An 11,361-nucleotide genomic window follows, 5' to 3' on the forward strand; every position below is an offset into this window, starting at 1 on the left:
TCATTTTCTTCACTACGCAGTGGAATATGGCCTCCTCTGCTCGGATTGGCCAGACGCCTCATGAATATTCTACAGACCCGGAAGTAGGGCGGTACTGCTGTTTTGCTGTCGAGTCACCTCTGTCAGGATGGAGGAAAACGAGCCGCTATCATGCTGAAAAACGAGGGACAAACCCGACAGGCGAGCATCATCATAAACCGGGATAGTTAGTTAGACACGAGTCACCGTTTTATCCTAAACTGCTGCGTCGTTTCCTCACATAACGCTTTGCCAAAATGATGGAAGAAATCGACAGGTTCCAAGTGCCTCCAGTCAACGGGGAGACACAGCCTTTGGTAAGAGACGAAAGACAAATACACATTTTTCAAGTGTAGGCTGCTAAATCATTCTCCTTTTAAACCACGGTAATATTATTTTATCTCGCCCAGTGTGGCTGGCTTATCGTCGTAGCAGCTGTGTGCTCATAATCTGCGTGTGCGAGCTAACGAGTCGGGCAAACTGAATCTCTGGGATGGGTGTACATTGATAATCTATAGATGAAAGGCTGGCGGTTATATAGTAGCCTATCTTCCCCCTATAGACTCTACAACACACATATAACACCTACATAAGAATAACAAAAAACAACATTAGTTAAGTCGTTTCTATAATACATATAACATGCACTTAACTATAACTGTGTGTGTGTGTACGTGTGTGTGTGTTTTATCCACGTCAGTATGCGCTTATTGTTTACATCAATGTGACAGAGGCCACTGTTTTACATTTCGTCATCTGGTGACGTGTGATTTGGGTTGGGATGAGCTGTGAGCCTAAATGATCGCGTGAATGGGAGCTCTGTATCCAGACGATACTGCAGAGTGCAGCCCTGATGATGATGATGATGATGGTGATGATGATGGTTAGGGCGAGGAGGCCCTTAGTGAGAAGAGTGCATGGTCTCATCCCTCCATGATTTATCATAGGACACGTTTCTGACCTGAGGACAGACCGTTATTGTTTACAACATTGCTTTTCCCAGTGTTTGGATGTCAGGATGACAGAGCCCCGGCCTTGCAGCAGCAGACGTGAATTCAATTTATGTGGCTGCTAAAAATTAACAGATCCATTGGTTTCTAATCGGCTACATTTAAAAGTGAGCTGAGCTTTTATTTCAGGAACATACCCCGGTATTCCCACAGATGATCCTGATATGCCAGCCTTCTTCTTCTCCATACTTCAAACAAAGCAGCCTCAAACAGCTGTCCCATCCCTCTTTTTAAGTGTTTACCCTCGGGGGTTTGGGCAAAAGCTGAGCTCCAAGTTCTAATGTGCAGCCCCAACTACCCCTGAGGCTAAACTCCAGCAGAAATCACAGAAGAACATATACTTACTCCGGCACAGAAAGTCTCATTTTCTTATGCAGGAGCTATTGCTCTTTCCATATGCTCATTTGAACTACCAGGGTCTCAGTATGTGTCACTCACAGATATTTCTGAGGAGTTGTGTCTATCAGAAAAACTTGTGTGCCTCAAAACTCTTAAAACCATATATTTTAATTCTCTTTTGCTCTATAACTATTATAATGTGCTTCATACACAGGCCTCGTATGTGTTACCTCTTATCTGTTGCAGTCCCAACCTCCGAAACGGTCCCACACTTTAACATTCACACCATATCTGATTGTGTGAGGATCACAGTTGCCGTGGCACACATGGCGCTGCATTTTAATGCTAATAACTTCATTGTGATTCCTAAATCGCATGAATACACTTGGCACCTGGCTCTTTGTTGGGACACAAATAAAAAAAGCTTTATGTAGAATTTGTGTGATTTGAATAATTGTCAATAATCAGTGAAAGCCGTTCAAGCTTAATAGATAGTGTAATGTAAACATGCAAATTATTTTTGACTTATCCTTGATCTAAAATCTTTTTTATTTATTTACCTATTTATTTATTTTTAGAATGACCAGTGTAGGCTAAATGAGGGATGCATTAACATATTCCCTTCCTAGTATAGCCCTATTGCCATTATAATTCATAAGGATAGCATGCAACTGTTTTAATGGTCACCTGATGTATCAGTCTCGAGTGCGATTGGCCAGTGGGAGGGCATGATGTATAATCCTACCAATAGCTGAGTGTCTGTGCTGTGTCAGCAACCTAGCGGCTCTTCATCATCAGAGGCAGTAAAGGAGGACAAGCTGATGAAAATACACTGATACACAGATGTGTGTGCGTTTTGTGTGTGTGTTTTTGAGACCGTGAGTGAGTCGAGGTGTGTGTCAGTGCACGCTGAAGGTCAGGGTGACAGGCCATGTTTTACTTTTAATACATGAAAAAAAAACACATCAGTGTGTCACCTCAGATGTCATAGTTCAGGTCTTAATCATTTGTGAGTGACTGTCAGCCGTCGTCCCATGGCCTCCCAGGGCACTGCAGGCTTTTAATGTATGTTTTCATTGACCTATTTGAATGGTCTATGATGCCACTGCCTATAGTATTGAAGATGAAATAATACAGCACACAGCATTAAGCACCTTCTTCTCACTTAGCAACCTTTGGTGGCTTTGCTTACAGCTAAACATTAGACAGATATAATGTAAGCTGTTACATTTTAAGAGGAGTTTAAGGTTTATTGTGGACTACCTGCCTCCTGCCGTCAGTAATTGTGCTGTTTTATGTTCAAGAAGTGGCAGGAAAGTCTGTCACAAACAGCTTAATGTTTGAATCTCTTTCATTATTCACAGCCATCTCCTTTTGAAATGAAAAAAAAATAAAAATCAAAGGGATTTATTTGACAGACAATATGACCCTACCTCATTACAGTATCTTTCTGTGGTAGAAGAGAAGTGTGGAAAACACGAGTTTAAAAAAAAAAAAAAAATCCTGTGGGTAAGCCTAATGATCCGAGGGAAGGGCCTGTCGCAGAACAGAAAGAGTATTCACTGTTGCAGCTCTCATTAATTATTCCAGCCAAGTGAACAATGCTTCATCACCAGATGAGGATGAGAGCCTTGTATCCATGAAGGTATATTTGGCTGCGCTGGGATGCATAAAACAACACACACACACAAACAAACACACATACACACACAGCCTATTATTTATCTCCTACACCAGAGGAGGCTGGAGATGGATTTTGATGATTAGCTGTTGAGAAACACTTAGAAGACGTCAGCCTTTTTGCTCTAATGACAGCTTTTTTGAATTATGCCTGTGCATCAACCAGACATTTTGTCAGTTTAAACATATTATCTAATGCCGTGTCACCGCATTGTGTGGTTGGCAGCTTGTTTTTTTGTTTTTTAACGTGTTACATGAAAATCGATATGCAAAATAAGCTTCTCACTGTCCGTGCTAAATGCTCATGAATTTTTCATCAGGCCCTCTAATATTGGATAAGCTCTGATGGTCTCATGGAATTGGCCTGAGTGTCTGTAATATTTCACTATAATAACATGAAAAAGGTTTTTGATGAATAAGATTCAGGTCTATCCGTGTCTAGACCAATTTATTTAGTGATCCCTTCTAATCTTCAAAGACACAAATACTCTTTTATTTATTTTTAAAGTGTTTTCATGAAATAATAGGCTTCAGTTTCTTATAATTTATAGACATCTGAATCTTTGATTACATATTCATGCATTATTTAAAAGCACTGATGCAAGGAACATACTGGATCTCAATGTAGAGAAGAGCCCTCAGCCTTCATGTACTTTAAAACGTACACAAGTTTCAGCTGCAGTCTCTAACTGCTGGAAAAGCACTGTAAATATAGCAGCTGTTAGAAAAAGGTTATTCAGAGCGATAGGAAGCTAAAACGCCCTGGTAGCCTACTAGCCTTCGCCCATGTGGCCCGGTGGAGTCCCTCAGAGTGCAACAAGGGGAGGCCTGTAGGATCAACATAATGTGGAGCTCTGTCAGCAGAACAGGCCCAGAGCGGCCCAGCTCCCCTCTCTCAATCTGGGGGAAACCATGGCTCCAACAGCAGCCCCCTCTGTTCTCCCACGCCTCCTCCCCACGCCATCACCGCTCACACATAAAAGAGACAGAGCCGGTGACATAGGCAGAACACTCAAGCCTATTGATGCTGCGAACCAGGCAGCCATAGTAGAAGCAGCCCCATAGGCTTGGGAAACATCGCCAGGGTGTTGGACACATGCAGTTTCAAGAAAAGGACCGATTTTCTCGGTGTTGTGGCCCTGTGGCAGCCCACTGTTAAATTGAGGGGCTGCGCTCAGCAGCGAGTTGATCGTGCCCTCAGGACTGCATTCAATTTCACATGCCCAAAGAAAGTATAGCTCCCAATTAATTGGAAGTGCGTTACTAGAAGAAAAAAAAAACAGCTTGGGTGCAAGTTTAATCCCTGTCAGATACTGAATTAGCAAACTCTGCAGCTGTGACACAACGGAGGATTATGAAAGTTTCTGAAGTCTCTGGGGTTGTAGTAAAGTCAGATATCACGTGTTAATTGTTAGTGTTGCCATTTTTCTTGAACCAGCGCTAACGTACTCTTCACTGTGTGTGTGTGTGTTTTTTTTCTTCCCAGGACCCGGCAGCGTCCTCCACCTCGGAGGCAGACGCCGACACCAAGGGAGAGACCGTGGCCATGAACTACAAACCCTCACCACTTCAAGTCCAAATAGGTATCACAAACCGACGCATGTGCAAGTCAGTCAATGCAGAACATGACTTCACTCAGTTTAACCGTGAGCGGTGGCGAAGAGTGGAAAAAGCACTTAGCACGGCAGGGACATTCGTATGTGAAATTTGCCATGAGCTGCTACCGCAATATTGTTTTACTGCGTCAAGGCGCGGGCAAAATAAATACAGACACTCAGTTTATATCCAGTGCTGTGTTATATTCACTAGGATTATTGTGTGTCAGTGAAATTATAGTTCTCAGCACTGCAATTTATTTTTTCTGTCAGAAGTGTCAGAGCATTTTTTTAAGCTGCCTCTGTTACTGTACCAGCACAACACTGAAAGCCTTTGTCACATTCATCTCTGTTTAGTCCTAAGGGTTGTGTTCCAAAAAGCTTGCTGAGGAACACTGTCTGCTCAAATTCACCAGTCAATATCTCAGGCTTAGGATGATTCACTCCTCAGAAAACTTTTATTTTCTAACTCAATATCTATTCAAATAGCGATCTCAAATCATTTAAAACGTTCACTTTGCCAGAAAGATTAGTCAGACCGTGTCTTCTGTGAGACTGTGACGTCCATAGACTAGACACCGACATAAAAGGAACTCATTCATATTAATTAAAAATAATCAAGGTCACTCAGCTGAGTTTTATTGATGTATTTACCGATGACATCACGTCCTGTGGTTGCCCAGAGAAACAGAGGGATCTTGCCAGGAAGGGATCAGTGAAGAATGGCACCGTGGGAAGTCCTGTCAATCAACAACCTAAGAAGAACGCCAGGACAAGGTAACAGCTTCCACCGCCTGCCCTTGTTCCTCTCTTATGGTGCCCAACTCTTCCACAGATGCATTAATTAGCATCTGAAGCCATATGTTTTTTTTTTATTTTTTATATATCTGCTGTTCACCCGTCACTGCAGAACTACAGCAACTAACTGAAATGCAAAACACGTGGACTGTGCGGCTCGCCACTGAAGGCTTTGTGCCCTGCCAGCCGTCTACGCACACCATCAGACTTCCTAATGTCACGACACAAACAGTGCAAACAACAAGGCTTTTTTACAGACGGGGAATTTGATGTTTTTGTGTGTGTGTGTGTGTGTGTGTGTGTGTGTGAGGCTGATGATAAAAGAGTCAAAGCACCAAGCATAAACCCAGTACAAGCCACAGTATCGACAACTGGCTCATCTGTCTAATCCCACTCCCTGGTGGATTAGGGGGGAAATATAAGAATGGATACAGACTGGTCTGAACCTCGGGTCTCTGAGGCAGAATGATAATCTAGAAATGCATGTCGTCTGTAGGCTTCAGATTAGCCCCAGTTTTTGTGTCTTTTTGTTGGAGCTGAGGGAAGAGCACTGCAAAAAAACAGTCGTGGAACTACTCCGCTGCATTTCTTCCATGATTTGAAAAGTTTTTGTGCTCGTTTTCGTGAAGAACACGACGTACATCTTGGTGAAAAATGTAACTTCAGCTGAGTTCTGTCTTTGTTTCTGCACTTGTTGTCTCTGCTCCCCTTCAGGTTGGTGGTGCCAAACAAAGGTTACTCCTCTCTAGACCAGAGCCCGGATGAGAAACCCCTGGTCGCACTGGACACTGACAGGTACGCGGTTTCTTCGGATGCATTTCTGTAACGGCACATAAGAACAAACATTTCAGCCTTGACCTTTGAGGAGAGAACATGAGAGATTGGGCTAACTTATTCTGTAGGTCTGTCTCATGTCATCATGGTACATTAATCCATAGAGCAACTTGAGAGAGTTCTTAACAGAAGGGAACCTAAAAAAGGGCAAAGCCTCTCCCAGGGGCTCAGGATTAGAGGATAGCGGGGTGAGGATTTGGACGGGGAAAAGCGGCTCAGAGGGAGCACTCGCTTCCACCCCTCACCAGCAGGACTGTATTTGACACAGATGAGTCCCACCCTTTGTGCTCCCAGTGTGTGGAGAAGAGCTATGTACACGAGGGGGGAAACTCTCTCATGTGAAATGAGCGCTCTGGAAGCAAACCAAGCTTACATCATGTATTGCATCATGTGTAGAGACCCACTGACAAGCTTTCTGGCTCGCAGCGGCGAACGCAGCACACCCAGCGCACAATGTCCCTCTGTTCTGTTTGTTTACAGTGAATGAAAGGCAGATTTCGCTAAAAAAAAGGAGAAAAGCCTGTTAGCTGCGATGTTACTGCTCCTCCGATCAAATTGTATATTAAAAAGGCAGTTGGTGTCTCGTCCTGTTGACCTGAACTTGTGTGGGCCGCAGTATGTCTGTGCATTCAGTCTCATTATTCATTATGAGAGCCAGTAATTTCCACAGCAGTGGAGAGACTGCAGCATATTGTCTCCATGTGAAATCAATACTTTAGAGGTGTCAACACTTTTGTTTTATTATCACCCTATGTGCCAGTTTTAACATTAGCTACGACTGCTGTGAACTATTAGCACTTTTTCTAAAGGTGATCTGCACATCTGTAACACATCAGTGATTACAAGCAGCTCTGTTCAGCCTGTGAAAGTCTAAGAAAATTATCCATTATCTAGAGCCTAAGAGTTGCATCATGGGAACTGTAGGCTCAAGCTGTTTTTAGAACCACGATCCAACTGAGTCTATAAATATTCACAAGACTCTGACTCTCGCAAACCATTATGAAAGTGCTGTACTGAGTCATACACTTAAAGATTCATATATCATTTTCCCTTTTCATTGCTGCTGTTCAAAAACTCATCTTTTCTCTCTGCCTGCCTTTCAGCGATGATGACTTCGACATGTCCAGATACTCCTCATCAGGATACTCCTCAGCCGAGGTGAGATGTCTGAGGGACCAGGTATCTATGCACACGTTATATTGTAGTTTGTACAGTGTCACCCCACCAGTGTCACCACCTGATCACCCAGTCCCATACTCACACAAGGTATATGTATTGTGCACCCATTGAAAAAAAAAAAAGGAAAAAAAATGTACTGGCTCTGCAAAGCATTCACTCAACGGTTGTCTGTGATGATGCAGTGTATATATAAAATATATATATATCACCATTTCTCATCCAAACAGGTTGATTCCTGTCTGTGTCGTTCTTAGTCTCTTGCCTTTTCACTTCACCACCTAAAGACCTGTTTGTTGTCGGTGTTTTACTGCTTCCTGTTTCTGCAAAAATTGTAATCAATCTGGATAAGCATTGGTTTGAAAATATATATATATATACAAATATTCTTTGAATCAGTACAACCAATTACTGAAATCAAATCTGAGGTTCTGCTGATATCCTCTTTCTTGGGCTTCCACAGCAGATCAACCAGGACCTGAACATCCAGCTGCTAAAGGATGGGTACCGGCTCGATGAGATCCCCGATGACGAGGACCTGGATCTGATCCCCCCTAAAGCAGTTAACCCCACCTGCATGTGCTGCCAGGCCGCTCCCTCCACAGCCTGCCAAATCCAGTAGCACCATTTTTACCCTTCGTCCCTCCAAAAAAAAAAAAAAGAAAAGATAAATCAAAAAAAAAAAAAAAATCTCCTGCCTGCCACCTGCACTGAGGCCAACTACTGACCCGAGTAGCAGCGAGGAGGGAAAAAAAAACAGCTTGCAATGGCACAAAGGGAAAAAACAAGGGTTTATATAAAGGATAAGAATGAGAAAAGAAAATAGGTCAAGTCTTGAGAAAGAGTCAATATGTACAGTATCTGTGTACGTTCCTCCTATGGTAGGATCTGTGCATCTTACTTCTGCATTGTTGGTTCGGCAGTGACACGACTGACTGATGGCAGAAACTTTACCTCGATGGAAAACATGTTACTTTTTTTGCTTCTCCTTTATTTGACCTCCATCTCATGCTTGTGGATATTTTTTTTTTGGTTTACGAGGACCGTGAAGGATTGTGCACCGTTGTGGAAGGACAAGAAAAAACAACAAAAAGCGGGATGACAGGAACTCCGCCAAAATCTGTGTGTAATAGCGACAAGGTGTCATCATTTGGCAACTGCACCGCCCATGGAAAGTACTTTTTCTGCTTGTTGCATCATTGATGGTAATATTCAATGGACAAGAAGAAATAAGACATTTTGTAGTGGCCACTGTTTTTTTTTTCTTCTTTCTCTATCATCTTTTTTTTCAGCCAGTCTGTTTTGTTTTCCTGTGCATATACAGTATGTGTCAAACTTAAAAATGACATGTGTGTGTCTGACTATGTGCAGGAAAGTAGTGCTAAACCATCGAGTTCCTTCTGATAGATACCAAACACACACAACATTAAAACAGTAACTTCACATTTTTTTTATTTGAATGTTTGTCTGTCAGACCGAGGATGTGCTGCTTAACTGTTTCATATTCATTTAAAAGAAGCTGGAAACAAATAGTTTTGCATGTTGCCTGTTAACACTAATGTCTAATGACCAGCCTGTGCAGAAATTTATCAGTTTCTTTTCTTTTTTTAACTGACCCCTCCTAAACACATCTTTGTGCCGATGACACTTTACGTAAGGTGCATTTTTAAAAACATAGTAATATTTAGGATCACCTGCTGTAATATCAGTAGATTTAGTGATTTTAGAAACAATGGCAACAACAGCTCATGAGTCAGTGTTTGCTTTTACTTTTGTGTTTTTTCATGCTCGCCCCCCCACCGGAGTGGATGTTTATTAAGACGAGGCAGAGGCAGCCACCACACTAGTGAATGTGGTTACAAAATAAGGGAATCACTGAATGGATAAAAAGCTTAGAATATGTGCAGATACATAGAAACCTACATGAGAATGTGTACAAAGTGATTCCATATCACCTGGAATGAAATTTTGCAGAAGAAACACTCATTTTTGCTTTTTTTTTGCATAACAAGGAAAGTATAAAATGCTTTCCTTTCTTTGAACTTTTTGTTTTAGTTTGGTGTATTTTTTGTTTTGTATACTTGTACAGTTGTCCATACTCCCCCATCAGTTTGAATACAACTAATTTGTCCTCATTTCTGGACAAGAGCTATATATGTAGCACCTGGCACAGCTGTGTATGGTCAATGCTTTATGCCAATGGATGTTTTCCATGATGTTGAAAAGGAAGTAGTCCTTATTGTGTAGAAGTACTGAATGCATTCTGTTTTTTTTTTCTTTTTTGTTAATGTTTACATCAGTCTAAAGACATTTCGAGAGCTCTGCAGACATCAGCTGTTTTCTAGTAGGTTGCATGTGAATCTGCTCGGTGGAAGATCAGACTGGGTTTCCCAAAAACACCCCAACATTGAGAGTTTTTTCACATGTATCTCGCTGACCTTGATGCATATTTTAACTAGTGTGACACGGGGGCAAAAAAAAAACTAAAAAAACATTTTGTCTTTAGAATATTTTAAGCCCAGATAAACTCTAATCCTCCTTATGGGGAAGACAGGTGTTAATATGCCTACAGATATAAGTATGTGTGCACTTTACACTGCAGTCTTAGTTATTTTCTCAATGGCAACCTTCAGAATAATCTGTTGATTGGTGTGCAATGGATACTGTGCATCTATAATGAACAATCTAACTTCAACGTTTTTTTTAATATATATTTGGCCGGCTGTTTTCGGGAAACCTCACGTCTTTCATAACTGATGTTCTGCAAATTTTGTGAAAACATTTCACTGAGTGGCGATACTGTGCGTACTGTATGACTCCAGAATGACAGATCTGCAAGCATATATGTGTGTGATGAGGACAGGAATAGCATCATAGATTGCAAATAAGGTACAGTGTGTGTTGATAATGTATTGAGTAGGGAAAAAAAGACACAAACAGGACTGCAGTAGGTCAGGTAATTAAAAAAAATCACCAATGCATCTACTAGCTGAAGTGTGTGTTAGGCCAGTAGCTGTGTACAGTACAGTACAATATTAACATTGAAAGGACTGACTGTGTGACTGACTATGGTGCTTCATTTTTATTTTTTTTAAATCATTAACATCATCCTGATGGATTCACACATGGGTTGTCGAAGTCCTCTTTTTATCGAGTGAACTACTTCTGGCCAATGTTGTCTCTTCTCTTGGGGGCGTAGCTTCACTAAACCTCCTGAGTTCTGAATCTACAAGTAATTCATTGTAACAGAAGCTATTTATTTGCAGTTGAGTGTGTTTTAATTTATTTTTCATGTACGGGGTAATAATTCATATACAAAACAAATGCTTTTTATTTGTCAGATGTTTATTATGATGATTGTGAACTGGTTCCATTTAGATTTTAACAGTGTTAAAGTTCTGTGTATAGTGCAACATATGAAAAAAATAAATATTAGATATCTGAATTTTGATGTTGCTTCTGTAATGTTTGGTTAGTGCACTTTTTTTTTTTTTTGCTTTGTGCCATCTCTTTTTCTTTTAAAAAAACAAACTGTATCCATGTTCCTTCCATGTTTCACCAGTAGAAAGACAGAATGATTAGAGGGTGAAGCCTCCATGCAGCCTCAGTCAGATTCAAATGCTCCGGTCCAACACGTCTTCAGACTGCCTCAAACTGTTGTCCCTGCAGGAGATGAAACAAATAGCTACTGTATGAAACACTTTGCCTGCCACCCACACAGAGTCTCTGCTGGTGATGTGTTATTACCCACTGAAGTGAAGTGAATGAGAGTAACATTGCAGCCAGGAAAGAGAGGATGGAGAAGAGCGATGGATACATGGATGGAGGAATAGTGAGTGTATGTGTATGTGTGTGTGTGTGTGTATGTGTGGTGGGGGGTTGGGTGTTTGTGATTAGCTTCCAGTTGATCC

The 11,361-nt window shown here is 41.5% G+C and overlaps 1 protein-coding gene across 2 annotated transcripts; it reads left to right on the forward strand.

Moving 5' to 3' along the window:
- The first annotated feature begins 80 nt into the window (after positions 1–80).
- On the forward strand, positions 81–9,976 carry fam219aa (family with sequence similarity 219 member Aa). 2 transcript variants are annotated; one of them, XM_085776038.1, is made up of 6 exons: positions 81–335; positions 4,534–4,630; positions 5,326–5,419; positions 6,155–6,235; positions 7,378–7,432; positions 7,914–9,976. In XM_085776038.1, the coding sequence occupies exons 1-6, from the start codon at positions 276–278 to the stop codon at positions 8,070–8,072; spliced, it is 546 nt and encodes a 181-aa protein (XP_085632164.1). In that variant the 5' UTR covers positions 81–275; the 3' UTR covers positions 8,073–9,976. The 2 variants fall into 2 exon arrangements, with proteins under 2 accessions (XP_085632164.1, XP_085632163.1); XM_085776037.1 differs by having other exon boundaries at positions 7,378–7,453; positions 7,914–8,310.
- Positions 9,977–11,361: the final 1,385 nt, after the last annotated feature.

The sequence above is a fragment of the Trachurus japonicus genome, chromosome 5, assembly GCF_045865225.1.
Source record: "Trachurus japonicus isolate A0001 chromosome 5, Traja_1.0".
Classification (NCBI taxonomy): domain Eukaryota; kingdom Metazoa; phylum Chordata; class Actinopteri; order Carangiformes; family Carangidae; genus Trachurus; species Trachurus japonicus.